Below are 16430 nucleotides of genomic sequence, written 5' to 3'. Positions count from 1 at the left end.
GAAAGGGCTCACTAATGTGTTCCCTCCGTCACCTTTCCGGTGCCCGGTTGGGATTTAAACCTTGTTCTTAAGTTTCTTATGGGTGCTCCGTTTGAGCCTTTACATTCTTGCCCTTTGAGGCTGTTAACTCTGAAAACTGTGTTTTTAGTTGCGGTTACTTCCGCTCGCAGAGTGAGTGAGTTACAGGCACTTTCAGTTAAGCCACCCTTCACTGTGTTTCATAAGGACAGGGTTGTCCTTAGAGTTCGTCCTTTTCTTCCGAAGGTAGTGAAGGAATTTCATTTGGCCCAGGAAGGTTGTTCTTCCGGCATTCTATCCTCCTCCGCATCCTGGTAAGGAAGAGGAGAGGCTCCATAGGCTTGATCCTAGGAGAGCTTTAAGCTTTTATGTTTCACGCATGTCCTGAGTCAGAGTGGACGATCAACTCTTTATTGGTTACGCTGGAAAGCGTTTAGGGCAAGCTGTGACGAAACAGACTTTGTCTCGCTGGATTATTTTGGCCATCTCGGAGTGCTACCGCTTGGCGGGTAAGGACCCACCGGCTGGCTTGCGGGCCCATTCTACCAGGGGTATGGCTGCATCTACTGCCCTGCAGAGGGGTGTTCCTATTCGCAACATCTGTGATGCAGCCACCTGGGCTTCAGAACATACATTTGTACATCACTATTCCCTTGATTCCATCCGAGCACAGGATCTGGCCTTTGGCAAGGCGGTCCTTTGCTCTGCTATTTGATTGGCTATTCTAAATTTTGATTCTAAATTCTTTCCCTCCTCCTTGCTCTGGTACTGCTTTGGGAGTCTGTCATAGATATGGAATACGTCGGAGGACCCAATCCCCTCGAAGAACAAGTAACTTTCTTACCTGGTAACGTTCTTTCGATGGGATGGTCCGACGACGTATTCCATATCGCTCCCGCCCTGCCTTCCCCGCTGCAGAATTTCTTTTGCGATTGCAGCTTACGTTCCGCAAGGCTTTGTGTCTGACTGGCAGTTGACTAATGTCACAAGTTCTGGGGGAAAAAACTACAACTGAGGCTACGGGCGTCGTGCGTCCTACTTATCACATCGGATGACGTCAGACGTCGGAGGAGGTCCTCGACGACGGCGCATCGACGTCATCGACGCAGACACCGAAAAAAGTTTCCGAAGCAGCACAGCTGTGGTGATTACATGTCATAGATATGGAATACATCGTCGGACTATCCCATCGAAAGAACGTTACCAGGTAAGAAAGTAACTTGTTCTTTGCAAGTTGGTTTACGGTGTGATTTCTGAGTTTCACAGGGTCTACTACTGTTCTTGTATTACTGTAAGGTAATCTGAAAGTAACTGACGGTTTTACTCCCTGTGAATAGGTTCGGCCTATACTGAATGCGTTTGATAACGTTTGACTTATCTAGACTTCTGTAGGTTTCTAAGGTCTATGCTTTGGTCTGTACTTTAAAGCGTAGTTTTTTTTAATAATGTTTATATGAACTGTGATGGTACTGATTTCCCCAAGATTTTTCTGGGCCTACTCGTATTTAAATACATTTTTACAAAACAGTGTTTCTTTTGGTCCATAGGTGTAGTACCGTTTCCTTGTACTTATTCTACAGCCTTCTCTCCCTCCCTAATATGAGCCTGGCTGATCTGTCTACGCTACCATATACCCTGGTGGTACAGCCTTATAGTAAGAATGGAGTCTTGTACTGTCTCAGTTAAATGGTTTTGCTAAGCCCTTAGTTGGACTTCAGAAAAACTGTCCTAACACCACCACAATTGCTTTGCATCCCTGTGAGGAACAGTGTTTGAAACTTGTGACTTTTGGGCACTATGCCCCGTACATCTTTCGGTTGAACTTCTAAAGTATTAATTGTCCATGTGATTGGTTCTCCTCATTTTATCTGCAATATTTACCGGTTTCACCTGGTTAGTTATTTAGTGATTTGGATAAGTGAATCTACTGCTGAATGCATATATTTGTTTTATATGGTTTTGTGCGATATTACTACTTGCTAGTCTAATTTTCCAGTGTTTTCTAAAGACTTAAATAACTGCTTTTATAACTGACTGTTTAAGCTGGTTTGTTGTTCTATGAGGACTCATTTAGTGCCCCGACTGCACTCGCTCTCCTGAGACTAAGCCCCGACTGCTCTCACTTGCTACCTTTATTTGGTTTTGGCTAAATGCTCAGTCTTCTGGTTCACCATAACTAGGATGGCCTCCTAAAATCTGCCCACCAGGGTTGATTTTAGAAATCCATCTTAACAATTGGCCATAATCCTTTTTTATATACATTCCGAAAACGCTTTGTGAATGCCATCGGTTTGTATGACCAGAGTTGAACTGGGTAGTCAAAAGTAGCTACTGGCCTCAAACTAAGGAGGCTGCAAACATGAACTGAAATGGCTCCTAGCAATGTTTGACATATGCTTTCTACTGTTTTGTAGCATTAAGTCCTTACATTGGTGGCAGTCTACATATAACTAGACCGTGCTTTATCTTGTGTCAAGGCATCCTATTTGTACAATTGCATGCAGTTTCTGGCTGTCTATTTAACCAAATATGCTTTGTTTTCTCTTCAGCACACGCTCATTGTTGCGGACCCAGAGAATATGCTCAAGGCTCCCACCATAGTGGGCAAAACCACTGTAAACCCCATACTTTTTAAGGGAGTTGGGTAAGTAAGCTTAATTAAGCCACTTCACTTAATGTATTGCACAATGCTGAAAGAGTTGGTGCTCAGCAGCTGCGGGAATGCGTACTGCTAGGTGTTGTGGATTGTGGGGAGTGTATGCTCATGTTTCGTGGGACAATGATTTAGTAGGCATTGCATGCTTTGTAAGGTGTTCGGACAAATTGTACATTTTGTGTTTTTTCTGTGATAAGGTTTGTACAACTGGGAGTGTCGGGTTGGAGATGGATTGCACCTCCCTCTCGAACGCATGCTTCGGAGGCCGTGCATACATTGATGTTCATGGGCTGAGTGCTGCTGCAGTCAGCGGGGCAGCGTGCCTATAGGAGGGCATTTGGTTCAGTTAAGGATGACTGTGCCTTCTGCGTTACAGAGGACCGACATTGCCTCCTGAACTGGTGGAGCAAATCTACAAGCAAAAGATTTTTAGTCCTGGTGTTTGGCCTGTACCTTTTCTATTCTTGTTTCCTCTCAACCATAACAAACGTCAGCACCACAGATGCTCCTTCTGCTAGATGACCAAACTGGAGGTTTCTTGTGGGCCACGGCCAATAAATATTGTGATGGCTGCTAGTATCTTTGGGTTCCAGTACATTCCTGCCATACTGCTTGTCAAATGGTTTAATTGTAAGATACGGATCCGCTCCAGTTTGTCCAGAACGATTTATTTTCCATTTTCCTCCCTTGAAATACCAAGAATCAATTAATCTAAATGGATAACCAATCATACTTGCAGTTTATTTAGCTGATATTCTGTTTCTGTGCAGTATGGTGGCAGATCCTGATAATCCTTTGGTGCTTGACATCCTGACCGGCTCCTCCACCGCTTACTCCTTCTTCCCAGACAAACCAATCACACAGGTATGTATTTTTAAAATGTATTTAGGTAGAAGAGGCATTCAGGCTCTTGCCCTTCCTATGCATGTGAAATGGAATGCAAGCCCGTCTCCCCTTTTGCCACTCAACCTATTTTGTGCTGATAAAGGGCATTCAAATAAAACTCCTGGGTAGGGGAAGCTAGTTTATGGAAGGCTGGGGACCAAAACACCACTGCCACCTGTTAGGGATGAGCCATAGCCAGCCCAGCAAAAGCTCTCCCCTGTACTCCTGGGCTGACTTTAACTGGCAAAGGTTAACATGGCTTTTCCTTTGACAGTTTTTCAGCTCCGTAGTGTGCAAGCCCAATGGGCCATGCAGGGGAAAGGAGGGTGGGGGAGCTTTGCTTCCCCAGCCTTGCACTGCCCATTGGGGATAGAGGCTGGGGAACTGCATGCCTAAATGCGGGCTCTCCCGTACCTTCCTGGGCCTTATACAGGAGTTTTTTATGCTCCCCCGCACAACAGGAACCAGGGAGCGCTTTGCTTCCTGTTCGCATTGCGCATGAGTCACAGGGCCAATGTAGCAGTAGCGGTTGGCACAGGCGCTGCAGATTTGTTTTAATTTTAATACTGTATATGTGCATGTGCATGAGTGTTCGTTGAATGTGCACACGAATAAATGCGAGAAATAGTTGGATGCATAAATGTGTATGAACTTCTTTTGTGCCGGAAAGCAGACCTGCCTCCAGTTGTGTCCAGAAACCCCTCTGGCAAGTTGTGTCCAGAAACCCCTCTGGCAAGCCCAGGGGCCAGGAGGGGTCTTTGCTCGGGTCTCCAACAAACATAGGCATCCATTGCCTAGGCGCCAGGCTCATACTTAATAAAGACTTGTGTTTAGGGAAATACTTTATTTCAAGTGTCAGCCAACATGGAGGCATCCACATAGCTTGGTTCCTTAGAACCAAGCTATGCGGTATAGTGTTTTGGGTGTGGTAGCCCAGGAACTACTTTACCTGGGCTACATTCTTGAAGCTATTTAAACCACACCCGACTTGGATAACACGCTCCGCGTTACTTTGCAATCCTGCAATGTGACGCTCATCGTGTTCAGCTGTATCCGCGAACCTCGGAAGAACAGTATCTGTAAGGAGACAAAAGGACATCGTTGGCAGCAGCAGCATCTTACCTGTAATTTTCATCGTTGGCTGCCCATGGCATAGAAGAGCTTCCTAGGATCAGCGCGTCTCCCGGACCAACGGATCTGCAAAAAAGGAAGAAACAAGACATTAGAAACTTTACAACATAACGAATTGTGCCGAAAAGCTTACCTCGCTAGTCGCCCCTCAACCAGCATCGCCTCGGGATTCCACACACCGGGTGAGCACCGCGATCTATGGGAAAGAAAAGACAACAGGTTAGCAAAGGCAAGGCATCATAGCGCTGCGCATAGGGCCTACTTACCGCATCATAGCGCTCTTTACACGCCATCATTTACCGGCGAGACCCAATTCAGCCAATGCATCACACTGGACTTCCGCACACCTAAGGAAGAGAGAGAGACATTTATTAAAGCAAGAAAGGCATGCAAGAATAACAATATACAACAGCAATAAGACCTACCTGAAAGACTAAAAATGGGCCGGCATCAGTGAAGTAACTAGATCGCATTCGCCCACAAAGGACAACGCGCCCCTGCCAAAAAGGCAGGATGGAGAGCACACCTGAATTAACAACAAGGTGAGGATAGGCCCAGAGGGGCTGCAGGCATACAGGGTGGTGGGGGGCTGATTACCCCAGTTGCCCAGTCTTGAACATTGCCCACCTATATTCCAGGCAGAAATCCCCCGCTGGTCACACCTGGGAACCGCAGAGAAGGATACCAGTTTCCCTACAGCTGGGTGGCGTCCCTGTGGATACCAGGTGAGCGTAAAAGTAGGAGAGGTGTTAGGGTAGAAGAGTGGTGTCTCGGGCAGGACATGACCTGTTTAAATGGTTATCAAGAGTAAAGCTACTGTGAATCCGTGCTAAAGCAAACCCAAGTGTTATTACCATGAGCTAGTGAATACGCATTCCTATTTGTTGGCTGTATGAGCCGATCAAGCTCAAAGTTTTCATCTAGCCTTTACATTGCTTTACTTTTTCTCAGCAAGGAGTGCTTTAGCATTGCTTCAACCCCCTCTAGTGGTCCAACTTTTGAAAATAACTTTTATGTACTAACACTGATTTCTTTCGGTTTTTTTTTTGGGGCTATTGAGTGACACACCGCCGATGAGCGGAAACTATTGCAGCTAGGGGGGGACATGGCACATTAGGAAGGACACCAAGCTTGTAGGTGTTTGGTATTTACCCACTTGTTGACTGCCCATGTTAATTATTCCTGGGCCCTCTTCCCCCAACTTGTCTATCCACCCATTTCTCAAGCAGTGTGGGTCTAAGACTTGGAACTGAAAAGGTGGAGCATGGCTTAGGCTCCCATTTCCCTAATCTACTTTTAAATGTGCCTTTTGTTGGAGGCTTCCCTGCTAACATTAGGACTTGCAGTAGGATTCTCTGTAGAGGACCCCACAGGTTTAGTGTTCTCTTGGAACAGAGACCTTAGCCTGGTCAGAACACCCATCCATCTCTCCTGTAGGAGTAGTTGGATTCACATGCTTTTTATTATGCCTAGCAAGAAAGCTATTGTTGGATTCTTTATTACTTTATTGGTTTTCAGTTTTTCTGGCCTGGACGTTTCGTTCTGGGCACTCTGTACTAAAGGAGAAAACCTAATTCCTACCTTGGGGTCAAGGAAATTCCTTGTCCTCTTAGGTTTGTTAAAAACTCCTAGGCTTTTCACATCCATCTGGATTTTCTCCACTGTAAGTGGGTTTTCAGGTGTATCCATGAGTTTTAGGAACCACTTCCACTGTAAGTGGGTTTCCAAGTGGTCAGCCACTACAGGTTTAACTGAAGGGGCCTTTTTCCTAAAGGACATACGTGACATGAACACTAAGGTTCTTGTGAGCCCTAGGAATTGCCTCCACAGCAGTGGGTCGAGAGTCCAGGTTTTGAGATTCATGGGAACCCCCCCACTGTCTGTGGTTTCAGACCGGCTTTCTACCTCGGGCTCAGCTGAAGGCAGTCACATCAGTGACTTCAACAAAGTTTTTACAGTGTTAGATTGGACAGGAACACTTAAGTTCCTATGCACAGGGTGAACCACTTCCGCTCTAGGTGGGTTTTCAAGAGGTTCATTCCCCTCAGTGTGGGGAACTAGTTGAACCACTTCCACTGTGGTTTTTCAAGATACTCTATCACCTTAGCAGCAGCTAAAGGTGAGGGGGGGGTCACCTCTAGCTTTGTGGACCTAGGGGCTTTGTTCCTATTTGAAGTTATGGGTGCTACATCCAAGCGTCCTTCAGAGTGGCAGTTGATGCCCTTTATCTCTAAGGAGGGGTCTCCTAAGGGGACCTCTCTTACGTCAAGGTTAAGAGCCTCAACCTTTTTACAACTGGGCTCACTGCAGCCAAAGGCTACATCTTTCCTGCTATACTCAGTAGTAACAGATTTCTTAAGGGCTGAGGAGATGGCACTTTTTTAGACCTACATTTATTCTGAGTCTCTTGAGGGGTTTAGATATCGAAGCTTTCTCTTCATCTATTTATGAATGCTTCTTTTACCCTATACCAGTTACTACTTTCGACTTCATGCACATCCAAGATCACGTGATAGTCTCTTCGGAAGCCTAAAAGAACCCAGAGTATTGTCACTCCCACACAGATCAAACGTTTTACAAGTGAGGTCAAAGGTTTTCAGCCATACAACAATGTCCTACTGATTCACCAATTCTGGAATCCTGGAAGCTGCAGACATAGAAAACCCTGAAACCTGTTTTCTACAGATTGGTTATACAATTTTAAGATCTGGGAAAGTGAGAAAAAGTGTTTCTACAGGAGTTTTATACAGTTCCAGAGACATTTCAGAGGTCATGGCAGGAAGTAAGGTAGAGGCAGGAGAAAGAGAGGGGGTGGGGGGGTGAACTAACATCCTCTTCATCAGAACCCTCACATTCCTCACTCAGCAATATTAGAAATGGACATAGGTTCACTGGAGCCATTCTTATGGTCCCACAACCTTTGTATTACGTCAAGCTTACTTCCTTTACAATTGAGGCTCTGCTCTTTACACATTTATGTTGCAATGAAAAGATTGTTCACAGAGTAGTCCTCTGGCCTAAAGCAGGCCATGGTGTTGGTTCTTGTGGTGTTAAATATGATAAGTACACTTTGCATTGGCTAAACCTAACCTACTGGATGGGTTTCTTTGGACACAAAATATATTGATATTCAATGTAATGCAATCCACATTTATCCCAGCGCATGCCAACAGTGTTGGGACAGTTTTTCTGAAGTCCAACTAAGAGCTTAGTTAAACCATTCAACTGAGGCAGTACAAGAATCCACTCTTAGTACAACGCTGTACCACCTCAGTTCGTGGTAGCGTAGACAGAGCAGCCACGCTTATCTTGGGAGGGAGAGAGGGCTGTAGAATCAGTACAAATTAAATTGTGATGCTCGGTAACAAATCACATAATCCATCAACTGGACAGTATAGTTTTATGAATAGTGGAACACTTATTCTAGGTAAAGTAAAAACCTATAACTACTTTTGTGATAACACAGTTCTACTAGGTGAGTAAAACCCAAGGCTGAAATATTCAATTACAGGTGCTTTTGAGATCGATGAAATAGATTGAGATAAGCAGTAACTCTTGTGACTTATTTTTGGATGGCACATGGCTAACTCAAGGTAAGTTAAGCCCATATACTTTTTCAAGGAGCTATCCGCATAGATTGGTACATAAAACTTTACACTACTCGCCCAGTCTGAGTTTAAACCATCTTTTCACCTTTAACGGGTTAGCCAAGAGTATTTGCAAGGATACACCTGCTACATTCAAAACCTGCACACGCCTCGTGGAGATTTTAAAACATAACCCTTTTTGAGTTTACCTACTTTCCTTAATCAGTAAGTGATGGAACTATCCGATTGACATACAATTTTGGCGTCAAGTTTAATATGTGCCATACAACAATGCTGTTCAGTTTTATGAATTAGGACTACAATCCATCCAGAGCATTGGTCACACATTTAGGTGAATGATACAGAATGGATCGCCATATCAATTCCTCATAATACTCCACTCCTGCAGAATCCATGAGGGAAATAGTTCCGCTCCGTAACACAATTTAGGTAAGATCTTAGCAGTAGAATACCTGACTACAGGAAGACAAGAACACTTACCATACCTATTGTCTATATATCTCAACTGAATTGCCAGTTTGGGTGCCTTTTTTCTTCAAATAGTTTCTATAAAAGGATTTCATGGGATAAGCGATAGGGTAGCGATGCACCTTGTTTGATTTTAATTTCAAGTTTAGTCTGATCAAGAAACCATATAGCTGTTTTTTTAGGATGTTTGGAATTACACAATTTAAGAATAACAGTTTTAGATGGATTTCCGACATGTATAAGTCAAATCCAACCAGAGGTCTTTTCAGACCATAGGCGTGGTATCCAATAGGACAAAATAGTCTGCATAAGCAGTCCATGCAATTGTAGCCCCCCTCAATTTTAGGAGCTACACATAAAGCTTTCAAAAGTGGATTCACCACATCAGCCACATACAGGTTAAATAACGTGGGTTCAAAAATGCATCCTGGTCTTAACCTGTTGACAGTACCAATAGGACTAGTTAAGAGGCCTTCGGAATTGAGCCTCACCTGTATCTGGGAGTCGTCATGTAAATGGATCAAACTACTTATTAGACCCCTTGGCATCTAAGCCATAACATCTGGCGATCCACACAATCAAAAGCCATGGATAAATCCATGGCAGTCACAGATTTACGGTGTCCCATGCAAGTTTCTGCAGGCTGCACATTAAGAGCCCCGCACAGTCTGTCCCCAAGGTCTGCCTAAATCCAGTTTGATGGAGGTCCAAAATATTATCCTCCAAACACCAGTCAATGTGCTCCAATACTACAGATGTAAAAATCTTAGTCAGCATCCATAATTGCGATTGGGCTGTAATTTACAGGATTACTTCTTGATCCTTTTTTGTAGATTGGAATTACTTGCCCACTTTTTGGTGTATTCTTGGACGCCACAATATCAGTAAATACTACATAAAAAATCATGGACCAAAGCAGGAACAAGTTACTTACCTGTAACTAATGTTCTCCAGCATGGGCTTGGCATGGATTCACATGCTCATGAATATTCAGTCAGGCTGGGAATCCTCTGTAAAAGGTTTCACTTACAAACTGTATTTCTCCTCTAAACCGATCACTGTACTCTGGGTCCTACTGCTCCAGCCAATGACTGCCCTCTCCATAAGCCCCTCCTCTGGTAGCCATTTCAGGTTTGGTAAGCACATAAAGTGGCATTATGACCAAGAAGAGCCGCAGAGCAGTAGGAGGGTGTGTTCGCATGTCAATCCATGCCAGACCCATGCTGGCGAATAGTTACAGGTAAGTAACATCCTTCTCCAGCATGGGGTCTGGCATGAATTCACATGCTCATAAAGAATACGTAGCAGTACAACATTACACAACCACGGGAGGTGGCAAGGCTCAACAGAAGCAATTACTCTTACCTCCAGAACAGGCTTGCCTTCAAGGGAACAGGTTGCGTAGCACTGCCTGGCCAAACCTGGACTCCTCTCTGGAATCCCTGTTGATGCAGTAGAACCTTGTGAAGGTGTGCGTAGACCTCCACGCAGCAGCCCTGCATATGTCCAGCAGGGGCACCCCAGGCAGGAACGCTGTAGTCTCAGCTATTGCTCTGGTGGAATGGCTCTTAGACGGCCGGGCAGCAGTTGGTTTGCCAACCGATGACTGTAACAGCCGGAGAACCACGTGGAGATGGAAGCCTTGGACAAGGGTTTCCCATGGTTCACAGGACAAAAGTTCATGAACAGTTGGGGCGTTTTATGAAAACTTTGTGCAAGCCACTTAGACCTTCAGAGCACGAGAACGTCCAGCGAGTGCAAGGCCCTCGGTGACTACTGCTTTGGAAAAAAACCCAGGTAACGCCAAAGGCTTGTTGAGGTGGAATTCAGACGGAACCTTTGGCATGAAGGAGGGGTGCGTCTGTAGCCCCACCCCCGATTCGTGGAATGTCAGATATGACTGTTTGCAGGATAGGGCCAGGATCTCACCCACCCTCCTGGCAGAGGTGATGTCCACAAGGAAAGCAGTTTTCCACGAGAGGAACGTGAGGGGCCTGGTGCATAAGCTCCAAGGGAGCTCCCATGAGCCTCATCAGCACCACTTTGAGTTCCCACGCCGGGACAGGAGCCTTCACCAGCAGAAAGATTGAAACAGTCCTTTGAGGAACTCCTTGACGGTGCGGCTGTGGAAGCATGAGCTGCCCTAACTCCGCCCTGCAGCGCCACACCTCCGTCCTCATTGACGCATCGACAATAGATTTAACATTGCCTAATGACACCAGTATTAGTGGGAGGATGGTGGGATGTATAGAGGAAAGGGGACTAACGACTAAGAGTACTTTAGTCACTACGGTAATTAACTTATAATTACTCTTACATCCTGTCCCCTTTCCTCCATACTGCATCGGCAATTACAACTGAATGTAGCCCAAGGGTGGAGAGGAGACCCTCCTTAAGCAAATAGGTTTCTGAGAACCACCTGTCCGAAAGCTGCATTAGTTCTAGAGCGGCACCCAAACAGTAATGCTTGCAGAAAGCTGAGGGCGTGGCTCAAGTGGCCACCCTGCTTATGACTTGCCAAGGGACCTGTCACTGGAATGTGATGGCCGTTACCTTGGCCCTGACTGCGTGGGCATGCATGTTCGCTGGAAGCGGCTTGTGCTGGCCCTCTTATGATTCTTTGATGGCTGAGACCATCCAGCGGGATATGGAGGCCTGATAGCCTTGTCTTGCACCTCTGAAAGTGACAAACGGGGCGTCTGATTTGCGGAAGCCCTTGGTCCTGCCAAGGTAGAATTTCAGGGCACGCCTGACATCCAGGCAGTGCAGAACTCTGTGCCTCGTCCTTGGGATTGGCAAAAAACATAGGAAGGACTATTTCCTCGTTCAAATGGAAATCAGACGGCACCTTAGGCAGAAATGCTGGGTGTGTCTGCAGGATTACTTGGTCCCTGTGAAAAGTAGTAAACGGTTCTGAGGTGACCAGCGCCTGGATTTCGCTGACACTGCAAGCATAGGTGAGGCCAACTAATAAGGCCGTCTTAATGCTGACCAGCCTGATGTCCGCGGACGCCATTGGCTCAAACGGTTTGTGCGCCAGGGTGCCCAACACTATGTTCATGTCCGACACTGGGTGTGGCCTCTTGATGGGTGGGTAGAGCCTTGCGAGCCCCGTCAAATGTTTCTTGACAATTGGATTGGAGGAGGAGAAGACCCCCCCCTCCGCAGAGTTCCTGTAAGTCCCGATGGCTGCCAGGTAAGTGCGGCAGGTGTCCACCTGCATGCCAGAGTGGGCGAGTTGCGCCGAGAAAGAGAGCACGTCGTCCAAGTACATGCCGGGGGGGGGGGTCAATTTCCCGGGAGTCTGACCAGTGGCAGAACCTGGTCCATTTACTCTTATACTGGGCTCTGGTAGCCTTGCTCCTTGCACCCTGTATGATTTCCAGATTAGCCTGGGGGAGGCTGAGGTTCCTTGTGTTACCTGCTCAGGAACCATGCTGTGAGGGCTAGCTTCTGTGGCACGAGGTGGAGGACCCTGCCCCTTGCCGCGCCAGAAGATGTGCTAGGTTCCATCCCTGAGAGGCAGAGCAGCTCCGAGAACCATGGCCTGGCCGGCCATCAAAGAGCTATTAGAATGATGTTGAGCTGGCAAGACTCCTTGATCTTGCAAATCACTGTGAATCAGCGGAGTGGGCGGGAAGGCATATGCTGTCATGCCGTTCCACTGAATCCGAAATGCATCGCCCAGGGAGCCTGTGCCCTGTCCCTTCCAGGAGGTGAACTGGGGGGCACTTCTTGTTGTCAGGTGGCCAAGAAATCCACCTGGGTAAGGCCATATCTGCTGAAGATCTCTTGAATAACAAGGTCGTTCAGCTGCCACTCGTAATTGTCTGCTCCCAACTTGCTGAGCCTGTCCGCCTCCAGGTTGGATTCCCCGGAAGGTGGACTGCCGTGAGGTAGATGTCATTTTCGAGGGACCACTCCCACATGCTGATTGCCAGTCTGCACAGTGGAGGGGATCTGGTGCCTCACTGCTTGTTGACCTAGTACATGCTGGTCGAGTTGTCTGTCTGGATTAGGACAACCTTGCCCCTGCGAAGTGGGTGTAATGCTCCGAGCGCTAGCCAGATGGCGTACAGCTCCAACCAATTGATGTGGTATTCCTGCTCCTGTCGAGTCCAGGTGCTGTGGACCGAGAGATCGTCCAGGGTGGCTCCCCATCCCTCGAGCGAGGAGTCTGGGGGTGGCCGGAAGGGCTTGCCCGTCCCTAGGTTGCACCCCCAGGACCACCATGTGAGGTCCAGGTGGAGAGATGAACGCTGATCACATCTGATTGAGAGCCCCGCTCCTGGTTCCATGAAGATGTGAAGTGCAACTGAATCCTCCTCATCCTCAAGAGACCCAGGAAATGCTGGTACCACCAGGTCGAGGTCACTTCTCTGCTGAGGAAGTGTGATGGCTCTCCTGATGGCAGAGATGTTGTCCTCCGACGGAAACACCTTCTCAGAGCACATGTCCCAGATGAGGCCCAAGTATGTAAGCCTGCGTGGGCTCAGCTGCGACTTTTGAGATTGAGCGAAAAGTCCAGGTTGTGTGCAGTGTTCATAAGGGCCTTGGAAGAGTGGTGAACCGCTTCTGGAGATGTAGCCCTGACAAGCCAGTCTAGGTATGGGTAGATGTGGAGGCCCTGCGCTCTGAGGAGGGCAGCCACAGTATTCAGTAGTCTGTCCTGGGGTCTGAGTCCAGGCCAAAAGGAGGGACCTTGTATTGGAAATGGTAGCCCATGATCCTGAACCGTAGGAAAGAACGATGGGGCTGCCAAATCGGGACGTGTAGGTATGAGTCTTTCAGATCCAGTGAGCACAGCCCGTCTCCCTTGCACAATGTCTGTGCTATAAAAGCTGGGGTAACCATCTTTTGTAGGGGTAAGGAGAGGTTGGAAAGGACCAGCACAACTCTTGGGGCCCGCCTGGTTCTTTTTCTGAATGGCAAAAATCCTGGAGTGAAAACCCAAGCCTCATTGGGAGGCTGGGACTTCCTCCACGACCTGGCTCTCTGAGCGACCGGATCTCTGCCAGAAGAGTTGCTGTCCCAGCTTGAGGGAGTGGATGGGAGAGGGAGGAGAGGCTGTGATGGGTAGGCGGTACCCCGTGGAGACTATGGAGAGGATCCAGGGGTCCATGAAAATCTGGCGCCAGAAATGTGCATGGAGAGCAAGCCTGCCCCCACTGGAGACACGTGGACCCGGAGGGGTGTGTCATGCCTTCTTTCCCTCAGAGGCTGTTGTGGAGGATGGGGACTGGAAAAAGCCCTTACTAATACCACCCCTCCCCCCTTTGTTGCTTGTGCCGATTTGGAGTCGGTTAGTCCGGCTGCCTGGACCTCCGTTCCTGGAAGCCGCGGAACCCTCTGTATGTATGCCCCTTGTCGGAGCGCTGCTGTGACTGGGTGTACAATTTGGGCGTGGGCTTTGTCAAGATGGATAAAGACTTGGCCGTTTGTGAGCTGTTTTTCTTTCTATCCAGCTCCTCATCCGTGGTTGAGTGGAAGAGGCCCCCCCTCGCCCTCGAACGGCAGGTCTAATATATGCGTTCCTGGACATCCGGGTTGAATTTTGTTGCATGGAGTCAGGCTGTCCTCATGTCCGTGGCGATACAGATGGCACGGCCAGAGGTGTCAATATGGGCCACAATGGATTCCATGAGGTCCTGCGCCACCAGCTTGGCCTCAGCCAGACCCGCCTTGAAACGTGATTGGCTCTGCGTAGGGAGTTCCGGGAGGAAGTCCGCAATTTCCCACCTTAACCACTGGTTGGCAGCAGCCAGCATGGCATCGGTGTTGGCCTGACGAAGATGCAAGGACGCGTTGGAATACAGCTTCTTCCCGTACGCCTCCAAGATCTTCTCCTTCTTGCCTAGCCGCATCGCAGAGGAGGCGGTTTAGGACAATTGAGGCTTGGCGTATAGTGATGATGCAGCGATCACCGAGGAGAGTGGCTGTGGATGGGCCGATAGCAAGAGTGTTTACCACTCCATCTGCCTGTACTTGGCGTCCAGGCATCGATTGACTGGCTGGGCAGTGTGGGGCTTGAGCCAACCCTTTTTGGCCTGGGAGACTACATCATTTTGCAGTGGAATTCCCGTTTTGGCAGAGGGGCATCGTGTGAGGATCTCAGCAAGCACCCCCTCTGCTGGTTGCTCAAACTCTGGTTGAGGTAGGCCCAGATACACTGCCAGTCCCGCAAGACGTTTGCGGAAGGCCTTGACTGATGAGGGCGTGTCGGGGTCCTCCTCATCCTGCGTAGTTAGGGTGGGGGGGGGGCTGGGGATTAGCAGGAGCTGGAGGGTGGGGTACCGAGGACTGGAGCCGGTGGCTTTGTAGGAGGCTGGTACAGAACCACTTGAGGAATCTGCTGGGGGGGGGGGCAGAGACTGCGCCGGGGCTGTCGGCGGAGGAGCCTGAGGTGTCGGAAGCATTGGAGGGAGCACATCCCCGAGGATAACCATTATCCGAGGGGACTTCATGAGCCAGAGGAACCTCCCAAAGAACAGGTCTTCACAGGCCGGAGGAGTGGTAGGGGATACAGATGAGGGTGCGGGAGGTTCCTGGAGCCACTGCACATAGACATAGCAGGAACCTGCCCTGCGCAAATGAAGGATAGGCTGTAGACCACGTACCTGGTTGAGGCCAGTCCCACCTTGACACTCGTTCCTCGCCGAACTCCTGGAGTAGCTTTGGACGGGTGCCCATGTCTGGCCTGGTGGCCGTTTTGTTGAGCTGCCTGCGCTGGGCCCAGCCTCCTCCAAGACTTGAGTGTGGATCGCAAGGCCTTCTCTGCTCCTCTGGCCCAGACCCGGTAGGTGTGATGCCCTTGGCCCAGAGGCCGGTAGAGCTGCATTTAGGCGCCCCCTCGGGCGTATTGGCCGGTACTAGGGCATGGCCCCTCTGGTGAAGACCCGGTACGAAAACCTTTTGATCCCTCAACACTGTCACCGGGAGGATCCGGGGATCCCCGGCCTGTAGCCGGAGCATCCTCTGTGCACGTGCTGGTACGAGGACCTGAGCGGTCCCTCCCGCACGGGCGAGCCCATGGGAAGGAGTCTCCCTTGCGGGGTGCAGTGGAAAATGGAGGTCCTACCTTGGGCCTGGATTGATGTTTCACAAAGTTCTTGAGGTCCTCTGAAGGCGACTTCTGGAAGAGCTCCCTCCACCTGGCTTGTCTGTTCTTGAGACCTCGATGACAGGGCGTTGCACGCTGTACAAGCTTGCCAACCGTGGTCTGGGCCAATGCAAGGGAGGCAGAGGGTGTGGGGGTCGGAGGTTGGGAAGAGCCTGTCACAGGATGGACACCTGCTGAACCCTGTGGAAGTCGACATGCGCCAGGGAGGAGCGCGACTCCTGAGGTCAGAGTACCAGAATGGTAAAAAGACAAAAGTATCTACGCATGGAATTACATGGCCGAAGCCAAACCCAGGAGCGCTGGTGAATTCAGACCATTCCCGTCGATGCAGAAAAGGGGACTGAGGTGTGGTGGCGGAGTCAGGGCAGCGCATGCCCCCCTTGGCCGCACCCCATGCGCCTCTAAATTTAAAGGGGAAGAACGTTTTTTCTGGTGAAAGGTTCCAGCTCCCGTCCCTTGGAAGGGACGCCCATGCAGTATGGAGGAAAGGGGAGGGGACGTAACAGTATGAAATTGTAATACAAATGGTCCGAAGGAACACTGA

The 16430-nt window shown here is 48.8% G+C and overlaps 1 protein-coding gene across 1 annotated transcript in view; it reads left to right on the top strand.

Moving 5' to 3' along the window:
- Window positions 1-16430, top strand: part of DDOST (dolichyl-diphosphooligosaccharide--protein glycosyltransferase non-catalytic subunit) — a 320262-nt gene that overhangs the window by 119684 nt on the left and 184148 nt on the right. Inside the window, exons 5-6 of the mRNA XM_069610325.1 lie at window positions 2568-2662; window positions 3445-3538. Of these exons, the coding sequence (XP_069466426.1) occupies window positions 2568-2662; window positions 3445-3538 (189 nt within the window). The remainder of the gene's footprint in view (window positions 1-2567; window positions 2663-3444; window positions 3539-16430) is intronic.

Source organism: Ambystoma mexicanum, chromosome 8 (genome assembly GCF_040938575.1).
Source record: "Ambystoma mexicanum isolate Mex_15411 chromosome 8, UKY_AmexF1_1, whole genome shotgun sequence".
In the NCBI taxonomy this organism is placed as follows: domain Eukaryota; kingdom Metazoa; phylum Chordata; class Amphibia; order Caudata; family Ambystomatidae; genus Ambystoma; species Ambystoma mexicanum.
The sequence above is the reverse complement of the archived record's forward strand: the minus strand, read 5'-3'. Positions and strand labels throughout refer to the sequence as shown.